The 18,561-nt window shown below is 49.5% G+C and overlaps 1 protein-coding gene across 6 annotated transcripts in view; it reads left to right on the forward strand.

Moving 5' to 3' along the window:
• Nucleotides 1-18,561, forward strand: part of USP31 (ubiquitin specific peptidase 31) — a 44,979-nt gene that overhangs the window by 9,860 nt on the left and 16,558 nt on the right. For 4 of the 6 annotated variants that reach the window (XR_001331474.2, XR_015774093.1, XR_015774092.1 and 1 more), the window contains exons 2-16: nucleotides 677-814; nucleotides 1,293-1,381; nucleotides 2,274-2,366; nucleotides 3,510-3,645; nucleotides 4,165-4,309; nucleotides 5,059-5,242; nucleotides 5,744-5,855; nucleotides 6,088-6,182; nucleotides 6,703-6,780; nucleotides 6,971-7,100; nucleotides 8,336-8,455; nucleotides 8,611-8,836; nucleotides 9,224-9,382; nucleotides 10,056-10,208; nucleotides 11,217-12,772. Coding sequence is in view for 2 of the 6 variants with exons in the window: in XM_014252594.2 (XP_014108069.2) it covers nucleotides 677-814; nucleotides 1,293-1,381; nucleotides 2,274-2,366; nucleotides 3,510-3,645; nucleotides 4,165-4,309; nucleotides 5,059-5,242; nucleotides 5,744-5,855; nucleotides 6,088-6,182; nucleotides 6,703-6,780; nucleotides 6,971-7,100; nucleotides 8,336-8,455; nucleotides 8,611-8,836; nucleotides 9,224-9,382; nucleotides 10,056-10,208; nucleotides 11,217-12,757 (3,399 nt within the window). In the remaining 4 variants the exon portion in view is untranslated. Of the gene's footprint in view, nucleotides 1-676; nucleotides 815-1,292; nucleotides 1,382-2,273; nucleotides 2,367-3,509; nucleotides 3,646-4,164; nucleotides 4,310-5,058; nucleotides 5,243-5,743; nucleotides 5,856-6,087; nucleotides 6,183-6,702; nucleotides 6,781-6,970; nucleotides 7,101-8,335; nucleotides 8,456-8,610; nucleotides 8,837-9,223; nucleotides 9,383-10,055; nucleotides 10,209-11,216; nucleotides 18,494-18,561 lie in introns of those variants that run through there. The other 2 variants (XR_001331473.2, XM_005523111.3) reach the window with 2 other exon arrangements.

The following is an 18,561-nucleotide window of genomic DNA, read 5'->3' on the forward strand; positions in this document are numbered from 1 at the left end:
CTGGGCCCAGGCTTTGCAGCCTTCCCAGCCATTCCTGCCCTGCAGGTGCTGTCGGGGCTCTGCTCACGCCCCTGTCCCTCTTGGGATGTGCTCAGTGGGTCAGTCCCGTGTGAGCAGGGTTTCTCTGTGCAGGTGTGCCAGGCATGTCTGTGCAGCACAGCATGGGCTGCTGCTGCTCCTGCATTGGCTGCTCTGCCATACTGTGGCTCCTTGTGTGCAGGGGAAGCTGCACCTCCCTGGCTGGGATGGTGGTAGAAGACAGTGTTTAGGATGAGCAAGTTATGTGTAGGGGATTCTTGCTACCCAGTGGAAAAAAAATCCATGTTGACCTGTACTACTCCTGTGCTTGACAGAATGCTGATGGGAAATAGTTTTTCTCTACCTGCTTGACAATGATCAGGCTGAAGAAGCATCTGTGGTTTAGATGTCCCGATCCTGGCTGAGTCCTGGAATTGGAGACCTAGATTAGCACTGAACACCTGCATCAAGGTTTTGAGAAATGTGTGACCTCACCAAAGCTGCAATGAGCAAGACAGAGTGTGTGGGCATTAGGAGACTAAACTCTTGTTTTGCTCCAGCTTGAACAAACAGAAGATTTCATGAGGGCAGGGGTAGGTGTGATGGCATGGCCTCGGGTCTGCATTAGCTGTTATTGCAGTGTCTCTTCTCTCTGCAGAACATCGTGTCCAAGAACGCGATGCAGTACCGTGGGAATGCCCAGCACGATGCCCAGGAGTTCCTGCTGTGGCTCCTCGACAGAGTCCACGAGGATTTGAACAATGTGGTGAATTCCGGTGGCATGCCTTCCCTCAAGGTAAGGGATTCTGCTGGGAGACAATGTGGGTGTCTAACTTTGCACACAGGCTTTCCTTTTAAAGCAGTTCTCCCCATTGGCTTCTTAACTTCAGTAGTTCAGATGGAACAAAAGCTTGGGTTAAAGTAATGTTTGTTTCTGCTCTGGGAGTGTAACCAGCTGTTTCACTAATCCCTGACAAGTGCTCCCTGAGGCAGATGTGTTTGAGAGGCTCTGCAATAGCCAGGAGGTGTTACCAGGTGTGAGCCCCCGTGCCCTTCCTGAGCTGCCCTGCCCACCTTGCCTTCCTGCATGCCCACCTTGCCTTCCTGCATGCCCACCCCTTGGAGCAGAGTGTGCCTGGTAATTAAAAATGTTTGTGGCATTTTTCCGGTAGTTTTGGCTAAGGAAGCTAAAGTTTAACTGGTGTACTGGAGTCACTTGCTTGGTGCAGCCCCCACACCTGGGTGTGCCTCAAGGCTTTGTTCCTCTCTTTTAGCCACCACTGGAGGATGATGTGCTGCTTGAGGGCCCAGCCTTTCCCATCAGTAGCACTTTTGTGCAGGAACTCTTTCAAGCCCAGTACAGGTATGGTGTTTTGTAAATTTGTTGAATGTATGGGTGACTCCAGTATAATTCTAAACTGACATTAGCTCCCAGTACAGTTGGGACTGGTGTCACTATGTTAAAAGCTGAACTCCCGCTGAATTCCTGCTGAACTAAGACCTTGCTCTAGAGGAAAGAGAATGTCACTGCTTCAAATTTGGTATATTCTGTGTAAATCTGCAGTATGTACCACTACACCTGTTCCTGTGCATCGTGAAGGTGAGTCAGTGCTTCATGAGCAAAGGCTCAGGAAAGCCTTGTGCTATGGGGCTCACCCTGACTTTCGGAGGCAAGAGCCCATGGCAGGATCTGGAGGTGCCTGGGACTTAGGGATGCCCAGTGTGTGCAGAGTGCTTGTTATCTGGCACTTGGGAATCCTGAACTGAAAGTATCACTGCCCCTTTAGGGCTTTCCCTTGAGGTTCCCTGCTTTCTGGGAAGAGAGCTTTCTAACTTCAGAGCTATTGGAAGAGAACAGATGAATCACCAGTGTTTCTTGATGGCTTGTGCCTGGACTGCTGTAAGAATTATAATTGCTGGGCTTTCTCCCCAGTATTTGCCAACTTCTCCTCTGCAAAGGGGGAACTTTAAGCCTGGTGTAAGACACAAAGCCATTGTAAGGTGCAGATCGATTCTGAATGAGAATGGAGTTTTAGAGAAGGAGAATAGACTCTTGTCTGGAGTTTTTCCTGTGTAAGAGCTGTGTGCACCCCAATGCTGACTGTCTCTGTCCCTGTCCTGTCTTCTCTCTCTGAAGGCAAAACCCTTCCAGGGTTTCCCGTTGGATCTGCTGTTGGTGAATATGGGATTTGATGGTTTCTACATTCCCAGTGAAGTGAGATGTAACTGTGCCCTGTTATCCATGTTTGTCCCAGGTCCTCCCTGACGTGCCCTCATTGCCAGAAGCAGAGCAACACCTTTGACCCTTTCCTCTGCATCTCGCTGCCGATCCCTCTGCCCCACACTCGGTACGGAACCTGAGCCTAACGTTGGCTCTCTCCCTTGCATGTCATGTTGCTCCTTTTGCTACAGCAGAAAGACAGTATCAGCAACATTCTGATAAGTCATTTAAAAGATAGATAGGACTGTATGGGGATTTAATGTTTTGCTTTGCAGGTAAAATGAAAAATTGAGCCTTTTACTTTTTTCAGAAAGGTCTATCCTTCCTATAGAATTCATTTGGGGAGAAAAAGTCTTTGCTTCACATAACCAAAATATTTTGCTTTTCACTTCACTTCATTTATATCATTTGAAAATTAAAAAAGGGAAAAGGATGAAACACACTTTGTTTTTTAAAAACAGCCTCACTGATGACTCCAATTTCCAAAATTGAGGTTAAAATTCTTAAATAAATAAAAATCTTCCCTGCAAAATGTTTTGCTTTTTTGAATGACAGCTGATGCAAATAAAGAGAAAAAGCTTCAGGGGAGGAAAAAAGATCCAGATAAAATGTTCAAAGTGAAGGTAGAGATGCACAGGAAAACTACCTGTGGTATAAACAGACTCCTTCACCTGATGTTTGCATCCAGAAGATTTGTGTAGGCTCCAGAAGCAAAGGAACTGAGTGATGATAGGGCAGATTAAACATTGCTCTGTCACATTTGCTCTGGAAATCCCTGCTTCACCACCACATGGAGCCTGAGTGGGCTATCCAGGGAAGGTTCCCCTCCCTCTTCTCTCCCCAGTAGTGCTGCTGGCTGCTGTTGGAGGCAGGATTGAGGGCTCAGAGGCAGCCTGTTCCCAGCAGCAGCTCTCCAAGTACTTCAAGGTGCTGTCTTATACTGACTGGCCCAAGCTTTCTTACAGGATCCCTGTTGGAAAACTGATTGCTTTCTCATTGAGAATTTTGGTTTTAACTTTGTGGGCCTTTTTTGACATGTTCTGCTTGTGGAAGCAAGTAACCCTAGGGCATTAGTAAGAAAGGAGTCTGTAAATCAAACACCCTGTGTGGCTGCAGCTGAGCACAACTCCAGTGTGAGGTGCATCTGAGCAGTCAGGAGGGCCCTGTGCCTGGTGGGCAGCCTGGATGTGCCCAGGTTGGGCTGAGGCTGCTCCAGGCAGTGTCCAGAGGTGCTCAGCCCAGCCCAGCAGTGCTCCCACACTCTCCACAGGCCGCTCTACGTCACCGTGGTGTACCAGGGCAAGTGCTCGCACTGCATGCGCATCGGGGTGGCCGTGCCCATCTCCGGAACAGTGGCCAGGCTGCGGGAGGCTGTCTCCTCAGAAACCAAGATACCCCTGGAGCAGGTAATGGCCTGGGCTGCTCACCTGTGTGCCCTCCCTGCAGTGGAAGGGACAGTGGAGGCTTTTGTCCCTTGTTGGATTTGTTGGAATCGAAATGCGCTGCCCGTGGTTGAACAGGGGAGCAGGACAGTGGTGGAAATGTGGATCGTGCTTTTCCCTGTGCATTGGCTGTTTGAATCCTGGTGATGTTGGAACAGCCCTCAGTGGAGTGTGCAGACCTGCCTGACCCCATGCTGATCTGTGCATGCTGGCAGTGAGGCAACCACTGGGAACCTACAGCAAATTCCTCTGTAGGAAGAGCTTCAAGAAAGCTGTTGAATTCCAACAAAACCTCTCCATATGTTGCTTTTACCACAGCTTCTTGTTTATGGTTGTCCTTTTCCCTGTTCCTTGCTCCTGGCTGATGGCAGTGATGACACTCTTGAGGAGTGTCATCCCTTAGCAGGAAAATCCCAGCTGAGACACAGGGTCACTGAGGTGAACCCACGGGTGGTTTGATGGGTTCTGGCTTGCTGCCTGCAGATCGTGCTGACAGAGATGTACTACGATGGCTTCCATCGTTCCTTCTGCGACACCGACGACTTGGACACCATCCATGAGAGCGACTGCATTTTTGCCTTTGAGACCCCAGAGATCTTCAGGCCTGAGGGCATCCTTAGTCAGAGAGGTGAGTCAATAACTCCACTTGGTGCCGACCTCAGGTGACTAGTGAGAGAGGTTTGTGTGGGAAAAGAATGAGTCCCACAAGCTGTTGATGTTCTGGTGTATTGATTTCAGCTCTGACTTTGTCCAGGCTCATTCCAGAAGATTTAATAGTGTTGTCAGCTGGGAGGTTATCAAGCAGTGTTGTACACTCCTTTCTGCCTCTTCTCGGGGCTGGTGCTGCAGGCCAGGCTGGCTTAATTTGAAATCTCTTGTCAGGCTTAATTTAAAGACCTGCTAGGGACCAGATGAAGCCACTGAAATTGTGTTATTTAAAATCAGATTGCTAGTGATGAATAAACAGTCTCAGGAATGAACAAACACTTTCCAAGCTCAAACTCCTTGTGCCCTCAGTGAAAGGGAATCATGGTGTCCTGGGAAGATGGAGTGTAATCAAAGGCAAATTTTATTATTGAAAGTAACAAGTTGGGTTCCTGGCACCTGAGTTTTTCTGTGGGCAGTAAAAGCTGAGAGTGCTTGTACAACCTGCTGTGAAAAATCAGATGGGGAGCACTTGCATGCAATGTCCTTCCCTAAAGAAACAGTCACTGTGAAAGGTAGTTGCTCTTTGAAGCTATGTACAAGTGATGAAAATGCTCCTGATTCTATAGTGACCTGCTCCTCTGTAGCCCAAGGAGGGCTTCTTGAGGGGGACATCAGGGCACTAAATGCAAATGACATAATGAAATGTTTCCTTTCTCCTGATTTTTTCAGGAATACATGTGAACAATAACCTGAATAACTTGAAATGTGGCACTGAGCACTCCCGAACAATAGCTTACTCTCAAGGAACGGGGAAGTCTGGAAAACTGGAACAGTCCTGTCCTAAACTAGCAGCAAATGACAAGATTGTCTTGCTGGTGTGTAACAGAGCATGCACTGGACAGCAGAGCAAAAGGTGACTGGCAGCAGTGTGGTCGGAGTTACTCTTCTGGCTGCTTCCTAATCTGGATTTTACTCTCCTGTAGTCCAGGCTCCAGGTGAAGGAGCAGTAGCTTGCATCCCTAGCTCACATCAGCTGCTAAAGAACATGTTGGTGGAGAAGCATTAATGGATGCAGAAAAAGATTTCTAACTTTGGTGAACTTCAAGTATTGTATTACTGTAAAGGAACAAATGCAGTCCAGTTGGGAGGATGTACCACCTTTGTCTGGTTTGAGAGCAGCATGTTTGACCAGACCCTCCTATGGGTGGGCATTTTAAATTGGAGTGAAAATGTGGGGAGGGAGAGAAGTGAGAAAACCATGGCAAAGGCATTTGTATCAGCTGGAGCCTGAGAACTGCCTCAGTCTCTGAAGCTTCACAAAACTTCACATGAAGTTCTCACTTGTAGTCTGGGGTTCCAATTTCTGAACAGGATAATCTTTTAATTGTTCCTCAAATGCTTCTCATTCCCATAGGTTTGGCCTGCCCTTTGTGTTGCACTTGGAAAAAACAATTGCTTGGGATATTCTGCAGAAGGAAATACTGGAGAAGATGCAGTATTTCCTGCGGCCTGCAGCCTGCTTGCAGGTAAGACAGATGTCCTGTCTGGTCACCAGAGAGGAGCTGTTGGGTGCACAGGTCCCATTGCTCAGCCCTCTGTCAGCTCATTGGCACAGGCATATTTGAGACCTTGTACATTTGCTTTCTCGTGTCAAATGTGTTCTAGGGTAAAGTCTTTGTCAGCCAGTGCTGAGGGCAGTTTGCATGTGGGCAGGCTGGGCTGGAGCCCCTGAGCTGGTCTCTGTTCTCTCTGGTGCAGGTTTGCCCGTTCAGCTTGCGAGTGGTCAGTGTTGTGGGCATAACGTACTTGCTACCTCAGGAGGAGCGACCCCTGTGCCACCCAACAGTGGAAAGGTGAGCTGGCCCTCAGCTGCTGGGTGCTTCCCAGGAGTGCAGAGAGGTGTGTTAGCTGGGAGCTCAGTGTCAGCCATGCAGAAATGAACAGTCCTGGTGGGGATGTGTGGAATGGACTGCAGAGGCCTGAGGAGCAGGGAGATGAGGGAGCATCCTCAGGAAGCTGTGTGAGAATACCTCAGTTGTGTGTCGTGCCATCTGGAGTCTGTCTTCCCTGGGAATGGAAAACAGAATGGAAATATTACTCCTGCTATTTTAAATTATTTTCTTGTGCCTTTGAAATGTTGGTAAATGCCTGTTCTGTAACAGGTGTACTTTGCCTTACAAAACTCACATACTTGAGTGAAGGCATTTACCAGCTTTGCCAAGTGTTTTACCCTGTGAATTCCTTTTACTCCTTTGCAACTTGAGTTGTGGGAGTGGAGGAAGGATGAAGGGCTTGTGGAGAGAAATGCATGTAGAAGATAATGTAGACTTTGGATGGAAAGATGGTCTGACTTTTATCTGCTCCTCTCTGCAGGGCATTGAAGTCATGTGGACAGGGGGGAACCGCTCATGTGAAATTAGTGGTAGAGTGGGACAAAGAAACTAAAGATTAGTAAGTATGAAGTAAAAAACTTGAAACTGTGTTCACCTCACAACTGCTGCTTGCAGCTTGCTTGTGTGAACTGTGCATCCTTCAGCAAACATGAGACCACTCAAACTCCACCTGTGCCCAGCCCCTGTCTGCAGGGACAGCCTGGGGAGCAAGGGGATGTGCTGGTAAATGTGGTGTCTCCCTGATGCAGCTTGTTTGTGAATACAGAAGAGGAATATATTCCAGACTCTGAAAGCGTCCGCCAGCAGAGAGAGCTTCATCATCAACCTCAGATCTGCACTTTATCTCAGTGTTTCCAACTGTACACCAAAGAGGAACAGGTAGATACAGACTGTGTACTCTGGCTTGTTCACATGCCACAGGAACTTGCTCACTCCAGAGCAGCTCTTTTCTGCAGACATTGATTCCTTGTGACAGATCTGTAACACAAGACTGGTTATCTGTGCTGCTAACGGAGCTCCTCTGCAGTGAGAAGATTATGGGAGGTCCTGCTTCTGGATTCTTTGCTGCCCAGATGTTGATACAAGAATTCAATCCTCTCTTTGTCAATTCCCTTCTGTGAAACATTATAAATATTATAAAGGGTTAGGACAGTGTGGCTTCATGGGAGAGTTCTGGAGCAATTGTGTGTTCCCAAGCTTGAGCAGGGCTGGGGTGGGCTCAGGCAGCCCCCACTGAGTGGGACCCCCTCAAACAGCAGCACAGTGACCACAGCTCAGTTCTGCAGGAACGTGGCTGCTCCTCTGCTCTGGCTCTGCTCGTTGTGTGAGGCTGAAGAGACAGGAGTGACTGGTGTGCCACAGGCAGGCTAGAGAGGGCTCTGACCGTGCCTTTCCTGGCACATGGGGGCCATCTGAAGTCCTTTGGCAGTCTCTAATCTGCTGTACAAAGGGCTGGTCTGGAGCTAGTCTTTGGACCCAGGACTGAGCTGTAATTTGGGAGCCTCTCTTGTTGTTTCTTTCACAGGTGGGGGAAGAGTTTGACATCTTAAATCTCTGTGGCTGCTGACTTCTCTGAGCACTGGGCTGTGGAGGGAGGCTTGGGGGACAGGGAGAATCTTCAGTGTGTAACTCTATGTTGTTGGGATTGCAGAGGAAGAGGGCAGTGAGGTGTTAGAGGGGACATCCCAAGTACACCTTTCTTTTTTCTGTTCTGATCTTTTCCTACTTTTTTTCTACTGCTGGTTTTCATGTGAGAATAATTTTCAGGCTGCCAAGCCTGCCTGCTCTTTGCCTTGGTTTTTCCTTTTCCTTCTACTCCACTCCCAAGGCACTGGCATTTATAAGGTGCAGAAAGATCCTCTGCACAGCAGCACTGGCTGAATTCTGCCTTGCAGCAGGAAGCGCCTCCTGAATGAAGCACACATCTCTGCTTGTCACTTTGAAAAGCATCATTGGGAACCCTGCATTTCCAGTGAGCTTAAAAATGCTGGAGGGAGATGAGGCAAAGGGGTCAATGTCTGCACTTTGGGCTTGGGGCAGCAGAGGAACAGTGGTGTGGTGCAAGCTGCCTTGGAATTTGAAAACCAATACCCGCTTCTGCCTATTCCTTGTAGCTTGCCCCAGATGATGCATGGCGATGCCCACACTGTAAGCAGCTGCAGCAGGGTAGCATCACACTGAGCCTCTGGACCTTACCTGATGTTCTCATCATACATCTCAAAAGGTTTAGACAGGTGAGGATGCCTGTAGTGTTGCTGGAGGACTGCTGAGTGATGTGAGTAGACTCCCCTCTTTAGAAGCAGACATTTTTCCCTATGTGTTCCTCACTGGGGTTTTCGCAGGTGTGTTGGCCTTGGCCTCTGCAGCTCATGCTCTTCTCTCTGCACAGGAAGGAGACCGAAGGATGAAACTTCAGAACATGGTTAAATTTCCCTTGAGTGGCTTGGACATGACTCCTCACGTTGTGAAACGCAGCCAGAGCAGCTGGAGCCTGCCATCGCACTGGTCACCTTGGAGGAAACCTTATGGCCTCGGCAGAGATCCTGAGGACTACATCTATGACCTGTATGCTGTCTGCAACCACCATGGCACCATGCAAGGGGGACACTATACAGGCAAGTGTCCTGCTGTGCTGTCTGTGGTGGAGCCTTTCACAAAGAAACCGGTTATATTGCTGTATGGAGTAAGAAAGTCAGTCACTGATGGAAGCAGTGTCACAGCTTACAGAAGGTGAAGTGAATGGAGCCACCCCAAATGATGTTCTGTTCTGTTGATGTTTGACAAAGAAAGTCCTGAAATGTAAGCTGTTTAGTATGTTCTGGCAGCCTCAGGCTTCCATCTTGCCAGTCAGACTGGAAGATGATGCAAGAATAAATCTGTTCTTCACATTGTCCTCCAAGTCCATCACAGCAGATAAGGTGATATTAAATATCATACAGCAAACCTGAGAGCAGTGGGAGTGAGGGAGTCTTACAGTATTGTAAATATGTATTATTTCTTAGCATATTGCAAGAATTCTGTTGATGGCCAGTGGTATTGCTTCGATGACAGTGAAGTTCAGCAACTTTCTGAAAGTGAGGTGTGCAAGCAGACAGCTTACATCTTGTTCTACCAGCGACGCACAGCGATCCCCTCATGGTCTGCCAACAGCTCGGTGGCAGGTAAGCCCTGCTGGCACTGCCCAGGCGTGGCTCCAAGTGGTCTTTAATGGATAGCTTGTCCTTCTGGAGAATTTTCTACCCAGCTCTGCTTAAACCCCCACTCTTGTGTCCCAGAACTCAGCGAGGCTTGTCTGAGTCTGTGGCTTTGTGTCAGAGGCTGTGGGAACTTTCCAGCTCTTCTGCTAAGGCAGTTTTGGCAGGGAGGCTGTGGAGAAGGGGAAGCCCCTGTGCCCCAGATGTGACTGCTCGGAGCTGCCCTTGTGCAGAACATCAAATCCTGACTTGCTCCTTCCCTGTGGCAGCACTCTCGGTCCCGAGGAGGCACCAGTAGTGCATGTGTTGGTGGAATCCAGGGTGAGCTGTGGGCAGGTGCAGGCTTGGTGACCTGCCCCTGGGAAAAAAGAGATTTTTGTGATATTGGTGTGGCAGCTGAAATGCTGCCACTGCCTGCACTCTGGTATTCACAGCACACTGAGACAAGTGCAGTTCTGTGCTCTTGTTCTGACCATGAACGCTCCATGAGAGTGAAGCCCCGTTCCCTCGGCAGTGTGTGGGTGCTGGGGCGGTGAGGGCCAGCTCTGGGCTCAGGTGTGTGCCAGAGCAGAGCAGAGCAGTGGCACCTGGCTCCCTGGCCGGGTTCTGTGTGCGCTGCTGACGCGTGTGCTCCCCGCAGGCTCCACGAGCTCGTCGCTGTGCGAGCACTGGGTCAGCCGGCTCCCGGGCAGCAAGCAGCCCAGCGTCGCCTCCGCCGCCTCCTCGCGCCGCACCTCGCTCGCCTCGCTCTCCGAGTCCGTGGAGCTCGCTGGGGAACGCAGTGAAGATGACGGTGTGTACATTGCTGGGGGGCACGCGGGGCCTTGTCCTTCTGTTGTGAGATCCTTTTTGAAAAACAGCTGCAAAATCCGTGCTTGCAAGGGACGGGTACGGAGCAGCTGTGAGAGGCAAGAGCTGGCTCGGTAGGAGCACAGGTGGGCTTCTGTCTCATGGGAAAGGTTGGAGGAGAACAGGGCAGGAACCTTAAGGAGCCTTTCAAAGACAGCAAATGCCATCAACAAAACCTCTCAGTCAGGAGTTTCTTGTGCTTGTGTTCTCTTCTGGGTCTCACTGCATCACCTATTTAGGGTTGCTGACACGGTGCTGACAGATTCAGCATAGGCACTAATTGCCTGCTACTGTGCTGCAGGATGGTCCCAGGGAGGGAGGGAGGGAGGTGCAAATTCACTCATGTACACAAGTTACTGTTCAGTTCCTGGCTTTGCCTGGTTCCTCCACGCATTGCCTTGTAACTTCTGAGAATGTGGAACTTCATGGGCCAGTCAGAGCATTTGGAAGCTGGTGTGGAGGTGTCTCTGCAGCAGTGACAGCTGTTAGGTCTGGTCATGGAAGTCACACTATTCTAAAATAGTTACATTTTGTTTTTCTAAATACAGTTACACCACTTGATCTAGAGGTAGAAATCCTACTTTGTCTTTCACAGAATACTCTGGGAAATATTCTTTAATACAGATTCACAATCCTAGTGATTTTACCAGTTTCAAGGACTTTCATGGTGCAAACCTTGTGTTTGATCTCCTGCTGCTCAGGGATGAGAGAAGAATCTGGGTTATCAGTTAGAGGCTTCAGAGAGTTACTCCTGGGTGACCCCTGGCAAACAACACTTGTTGGTTTCCTCATTCAGTTTTTGTGCAAGAAGCTGTGCCTGCAGCCTGCATGGAGAGACACGTGGTGTGGGGTGGGTGGGCTGCTTGGCTCTCGTGGGGAGATGTGGATGGGTGGGGTAAACCAGCTGCAGCCTTGCCTTTCCCACTGAGACTGTCACTTGCTTTCTCTGCAGGAGGATTTTCAACTCGACCATTTGTAAGAAGTGTCCAGCGTCAGAGCTTGTCCTCCAGATCCTCTGTCACCAGCCCACTGGCAGTGAGTGAAAATGGTGTCAGGCCCTCGTGGTCACTCTCCGCAAAACTGCAGTTCCGCTCCAACTCCCCATCACGCTTCTCTGGAGATTCCCCAGTACATACCTCTGCTTCCACTCTCGAGAAGATTGGGGAAGCTGCTGATGATAAAGTCTCCACCTCGTGCTTTGGCAGCCTGAGGAATCTCTCTAGCAGCTACTTGGAGCCCTGCGACAGCAGTCGGCGAGAGCACAGGACGGCTCGCAGAGCTCCTTTGGCTGTCATGGAAGGGGCGTTCAGGGAAGAGTCCGTTGTAAGGACATCCAGCTCAGACCTTTCAGATGGGTATGGTAAAAGCTCTGTGCAGCCAGACAGGAATCACCCTGCTCTGGACCCTTTTGATAACAACAATCAAATCGCCTTTGTTGACCAGAGTGATTCTGTGGACAGCTCCCCAGTGAAGGAGGTGAAAGCCCCAGCTGGGACGGGGCTGGCTGCAGAGAAGGCACATGACACCCCTAAGAAGGGTCACAGCTCCAAAGGAGCTTCTGAGCCAGACAAAAGTTTGAGGAAGGGAAGGACAGTCTTAGCTACCCAAGAGACCAAAGTCTCTCACTCTTCTCCTCCACTGAAGAGTTCTCAGAAAGCTTCCCGGTCTAGAAGTAAGACAGACTCTTCTAGGGTCAGCGGGCGACACGGGTCTCCTGCTCCCACTCAGGCTAGGAAGGACCACAGCACGAAACCCCTGGAGGCATCGGTCCCATCAGCTCAACAGAAGCAGAAGTCAGGTTCTTCTCCATCCTCCACAGCTGCCAAGAAAGCCCCATCAGGCTCATTGACTAAGGGCTCTTCCTCTGGGAAGAGCCGGACTTCCGACCGCAGCCTCAGCAGGGAGGGCTCCAAGATCAGCCTGGGGTCGGATAAAACGAGCGTTACCAGCAGCTCCAGGACGAGCTCCCCACGGATCAGCCACTCCAGGAGTGACAGCAGGGCAGTGGACAGCAAGCACGTGCGCAGCTCCTCCATGGCCAACCTGCGCTCCCCAAACGTCGGGGTGCGCTCTGGGCTGAAGAGGGACAGCAAGTCAGAAGAGAAGGGTTTGTCTTTCTTTAAATCAGCCTTAAGGCAGAAGGAGACACGGAGGTCGGCAGACCTGGGGAAGACAACAATGCTTTCAAAAAAGACAGGGAGTGTCAGTTCCAAGTCAGGCAGTAAAAATGTGCTGGAGGACAAACCAGAGAAAGGTGGTGTCCCACCAGCATCTCAAACCAATGCCAACATTACTACAAAAGAAAAACTTGTCTCAAAAGATGCCACATCTAACAAACATTCTCTGCTATCCAGTCGCAAGTCCAAGTCTTCCCAGCTAGATCCCGGAGTCCAGTCTCCTCCTTCCAGTGGCAAGCAGTCTGCTGACAAGCCGCTGAAAAAGTTACCTTCCAGCATGCAGGTGTCTGTACGGCCTTCTCTGGAACCTCAGTGAAATGCTGCAATCCAGGTGTCTTTTCTTCTGCTGAGAAGCTAATTTATTCTGAGCTCTTGTTTTTTGTTCATGTGCCTAATGTATGTTTTGAGGAGAAGTTAACTGCAAGTTGTTAAAGCGCCTTTGATTCTGCCATCAAACCAAATAGCCACAGGCAGCCAGCACTGGTGCAAGTAGCCTAGCTGGAGTCATTGTTGAACATGAATGCAGCTGTCCCATAGCACTTGCACAGGAGTCTCTGTCGAAAGTGCAACAGCTTTCTTCAGATTTGAGGGTTGGGACGTGACCCCCAGTTGTACTGACACTGGTGTGCTTTGTAGAGCTGTGAACTGATATTCCTTTGGTCTTGTTCTGGGTGGGCTGTGTCCACACTGGTGTATGGCCTTGTTCTGAGCTGTGGAGGATGCGAAGGAAACTGGAGAGACTGTCGCTTCTTTCTGCTCTCAACTCTTTCTCCCTGCTCCCCCCCATTTTCAAGCTTTCTAAAGGGCAATATTTCAACACTAATGTTGTTTCTCAGGTATATACTCAGCCAGTATAGGAGGGACTAGCATTAGTGACGGACAGAAAGGTACCTGTGTGTCTCTGTGCGTGTCTGTGTCACAGATTCAATTTTTGCATTCCAGCAGCAGAAAGTTTGAAATGTGACCTGCAGTTTTTGTTGCTGTGTCTATGAAGAGTTTTGCTTTGCCCATACCTAAGGCAACCTCTACCCTGTTGTGTTTAACTACTTTCTTCTGAAATGCTCTGCTAAACAACAGAAGAAATCCCTGGGCAGCAGCTGCTGGCCAGCTTGTCCTGTGGAAGCAGTGCCATGGGAGAGTTATGTCCACACACCTGGATGGCCATGATGCTGTCAGGATGCCCCTGTTCAAACTCCTGGGAAGCATTTCCTAGTGTGCTCAGACCCTTACCATAGTGGTGTAATTAAACCTCCATTATCTCTAGGGGTGATGTTTAGATCAAGTGTCACCCTGCCCTCTCTGAGCATGCTTTGACAGACCCCTTTGTGTGGGTTGGAGGGGCTGTACCCAAAGCCCAGAGCAGTTTTCCTGTTCTCTGGAGCGCTGTATGTTCTTCCCTCTGGCATGCCTGTGCTCTCCCCATGGGTCTGGCTGCCACATGTCCCTCAGTGGAAGGTTCCCCTTCTTGTTTGGACGACAGCCTCCATCAGGGTCAAAACACTACATCTACTGATGTCTTTGTTTACATGCCCTTCTTATAGGGGAGATTCCTCAAGTTCTGTAAGGTCCCTCTTAAGGTGGATTTTTTTTTAAATTCCATGAGTTTTTATTGATGTGCTGCATATCCTTTATGTCCACAGCCTGTCGTGTAGGTTGTGACAAACTGGGAATGTGCTGGGCATGCTCTCTGCTGAGCAAGGTCTGTGCCTGCCCAGTGCCATGGCACAGCTTGGGGCCAGGGGTGTGTGTGCTCTGTCCCAGCAGAACAAACTGGCCTGTGCCACCTCCCTTGCTGAGGTGCTGCTTGTCCCCAGGTCTGCTGGGCACCTTGCTGCTCTAGGATCAGTTTTCTGCTCACCACACGCCTGCAGCAAGCTTGGGAGGGAAGGGTTGTGGGTTCTGGCTCCTGGGAGCGTGTGTGGGGCTGAGCTGGGAGTGCCATCGAGCTGGGCTCAGTATGTGGGGATGAGGCCACCCTTGCAGTGTCCTGGTGATGTCCTGCTGTGTCCCCTCCACGTGCCCCAGCAGTGCCCACAGCCTGCACGTGTGATGCCCTGGCTGTTCCAACCGAACGTGACCGTCCCCTCAACGCATTCCTTCCCCCAGGCATTGTTTCAGTCTCATTTATTGCAAAGATTGCATTGCTTGCTTCTGAAATGTATGACTTGGATTATTCTTGGATTATTTTCTGTTATATCCAGCAGAGCAGATAAGACTTGCTTCACATTGCAGTACTTAAATTACTCCCTGAAATGTTGATGTTGAAGTATTTGTTTAAGGTTTTATCTGTATTAAGGTCTTACACTGTGTTGGCTCTTCTCTTGTAACAACTCTTCTAGCAAGAATGTAATTCCGGTGGCTTATGCTGACTCGGTTTGGGATCTTTTAATAGACAGAACTACTTTCTGTGCATTTTGCCATGGACATTTGTGAAAGGTTATTTTTATCAAATGACATTTTTTTTTCATGTCATCACTCACTGAAGGAGTTTAAACTTGAAGCTGGTGTGTGGGTTTTGAGGTGGTTTTGCTCCTGTGCTGCATGCCTGACTGAAGGGAATACGAAGCCATGTTCAAACCCATGTTTTTGCTTAACACCAGTTCAATGTTTGTATCTGGAGCAAGAAAATGGTCCTTGGAGCTCTCATTTGGGTAGAAGGGAGATGGGACATCCTGGAATTCCAGCAGCTGATAAAAGTAGTTGAACCTCTGCAATCCCATGAGGTGCCAATCTCACTCTCTTTCTGCACGTTCTCCATAATTCCTGATGCTAATTGCTGCCAGCTCCAGCACTGTCTGCTCTCTTCATGCTGCCAGACTGGATTTCTTTGTCCCTCTGGTGGTGCACAGGCTCCTTGCTCTGCAGAGGAGTGTCAGTAGGCAGGAGGGGCTGCACTGACAGTACATACCCTCGCCTGTGAGCTGCTCCTCTGCTGGGTTTTCTGCTCAGGAGGGTTTGGCATGGGGTGTCCTCAGGCAAAGTGGTTTGACCGACCAGGGTGCACCCGAGTTCACGTGGGACAAAAGGTCCAGGTGTGTGTGTGCAGGGGGAGCTCAGTCCCTGCTCCGTGTCTGCCTCAGGGCCCCTGGGAACAGCCACTCCTGTCACTCCACAGCTCTGCTTGTTGCTGTCACACATCTTCAGTAGTAAATGAGCTTCCTCGCACAGGAGAGGGTTGAAGGGTGTGCGTCTGGGAAACACTGTTCACTGGGAGTGTTAATCAAAGCCTTGTTGCTGTTACAGTCATGACTTCATCAGTGCAGTAGGATAAATGTTTCTGCAATGGAATGTAGGTTATTACAGGCCCTGCTTAAAGGGATTTGGGGAAAAATCATCAGTCTTCTCTCCTGGCTTTAAAGCAGACTTATCTCTTGTCCCTTTCATGGCAGGAACTCCTGTCCATGGTGTTGTGTTGTCCAGCTGCCAGGATGTGGCATGGTACCAGGGAACACTCAAGAGAGGGATATGCCAAGTCCTAGATACCAACACCACTGTGGCTTTGCATATGGATCCTTCATGCAGCAGTGGCTTGAGGCTGTTCTGAAGCAGCTACATGTACATGGGCATGTCTTAAAGTTCCTGTTTGCCATCTGAAGCACTTATGGCTGATGGGGAGGTGGGCTCTGCCATCTCTCCCCGAGGTGCTGCTGCCCAGGGACCTCCACCTTCCCTGGGTGGTGGCACTGTAGGTAGGAAATCTCATATGGGCATCTGAGTGCGATGGGAGCTGCTGCCAGGTCTGTCCTGCCCAGCCTGTCTGGGGATGGCGGGGTCTGGGACCCTCCTGCCACGGAAGCAAATGTTTGGCTCACGGTGATGGGAAGTGCCTGGGAAGGGGGAGGCCCCAGCAGGTGAGCTCCGAGGCAAAGCAGCCGTTCAGGCAGCGTTTCCAATCTGTCTGGGGTTGGAGTGGCCTGTGCCAGCGTGTGACTTGTATTTCACCCCACGTCCCTAGTCTGCCACTTGCTCCTGGGCTTGGGTCTCTGGGCGCAGGAGAGCAGCGCCTTCATTCCAGTGCTCAATTCCTACAGGAGTCACCTAGAGACTTTTTTTTACCCTTTTTGGGCTGTGTCTTTTGGATAGTGTTTAGTAGTAGTCAAGTTATAAGCACATTTTCAATGACGTGTATTGAAGAGGCACCTTTTATTTGTATTAATCACATTTGATAGACAATTCGGTGCCTGCGGTTCTCTGTAACTTGTGTCTCACTTTGGGTGTGTAAATTGTTAACCCTTTCAGACTTATCAAATATGGATTAATAAAAACAAGATGCTTAGGATAGAAAGCTAGCAGCTTAACTGCACTTCTCCCACTGCAAGTGCCCTCCTCCGCCGCTGCTGCGGGGGTTTTGCTTTCTGAAGCCGAAAGTTGAGCATGCCCAGCCCTTTTCCCCGGTGCGAGGCAGCTTGCATGGCCGTGCTGTCCCCGATGCATGTCCCTACTAACTATGCAAGCCTCTAGGCCAGCGGCACCGCGGCACCGCTCCGAGCTGCTGCTGCTGCTGCTGGCACACAGGAGCATGTCCCTGGGTTCCTGCTTCCTTTGCACATCTCTGACTCTTTCCTTTGCAGGATTCTGCGTTACTGACGAGGCTGGAGCGTAATGTATGGTTAGAGGGATCGGAGCAGGGAAATGAGAACAAACTGACTTGTATTTTGTGTTGTTTTTCCTTTTGTTGGCAGGGCAGCCTGCTCAGGCTTGTAGCCTGTCCTTGCACGTGAGGAGGGCAGCTGGGCACACGGAGCTGCTGTGAGGGGAGCGGTTCCCAGCCGCCTCCTGCCGCCCAGACTGCTCCTGGGGCTTTGCCTGCCTTTCTGGGGAGCCCCTGGGCTGCCTGGGTGTGCTCCAGAACCCTCTGTGGTGCTGGGCTCTGAGCCGTGTCCTGTGGGCCAGCAGGGTCCCCGTGAGTGCCACGCGGCCAGGGCTTGCTGCAGGTCCCAGCACTCCTCCTGCTCCCCAGCCCTGCAGTTTGGGTGCCCTCCCCTTGGTCAGCTGGCACGGAGAGGCTTTGGAAACAACATTCCAGATGATTTTACTCTTGTGTGTTGTTTTGTTTTTTAATTTTAGTTTGGTTTGGTTTTTTTTTTTTTTAATCTTTGTTATTTGCCTACTAATCCAAAAGAATTTGGCAGTATCTAATGATACCTGTGGAGGGAACTGAAATTTAGTTTTAATCTGTGGTGAGATGAAAGTCCTACATGGTTTTCTCAACAAAAGCATTGTAAAGCAGTTACTATTAAGAGCTTTATTTTGTAAAAGAAAAGCACCTGAAGACTTGTACAATGTCTGTGTTAGATCTAAAGGCTTAGGGACTCTATTTTTTAAAAGGTGATAGCACTCAATTTATCTGCAAATAGTGTTTTTTAAAAGACACAGATTAAAACTAAGTGTAACCACCAGTCCCGGCTCACTCAGCCCTGCAGGGCCAGCCTCAGGCTCGTGTGGTATTTGTGAGTGCAATAACCCCTTTGGAGGTGCTACATTGCCTTGGGTAGGGTAACACAAGGGAATCCAGGCCACAAGTGGCTCCATTATTGTCCTGTGGCCTTCCAAGTATGAATTTGTACTGATTTGCTCACCACCTGTGCCTCACCATTGGTTAAAATTGAATTTTAAGTCCTGTTGCAAATGCAGTTTCTCTTCTGGACACAATGTCAGATTTTACACTGGAATATCTACAGTTCTCAAACTGCATGTCACATCACTGTACCTGGTACAGGGACGTGGGGCTTTCCCACACCTTTGATATTCTCCTCTGTATTTTAATGTTTTTGACCTGTACAGTAATTGGAAAGCAGGCTGTCTACTTGGGGTTGAACATTGTACCATAAATTTTAAATTATTTGAGGACAACTGCATGAGACTGTGTCAATGCCTTTTATTATTTATTTGTATGTTTTATTATTCGAGGTGTATGCACTTTTAATATGCAGAATTTATATTTTTATGTTAAAAATCATTTTCTTTCAGAAAGAAGAGTTTGAATATGAGGAATTGGAATTAAGTGCAAAAAGGGGAATATGTAATAAAATACAATAAATTTATTACTAGGCATCCTGCCTGAGTGAGCATCTTTCCAGGCTGCTGGCTTCAGCCTTGCCGTGTTCCTGCCCTGCCTGC

The sequence above is a fragment of the Pseudopodoces humilis genome, chromosome 18 (genome assembly GCF_049639895.1).
Source record: "Pseudopodoces humilis isolate 2021_Gansu_Grassland_sample_001 chromosome 18, ASM4963989v1, whole genome shotgun sequence".
NCBI lineage: Eukaryota > Metazoa > Chordata > Aves > Passeriformes > Paridae > Pseudopodoces > Pseudopodoces humilis.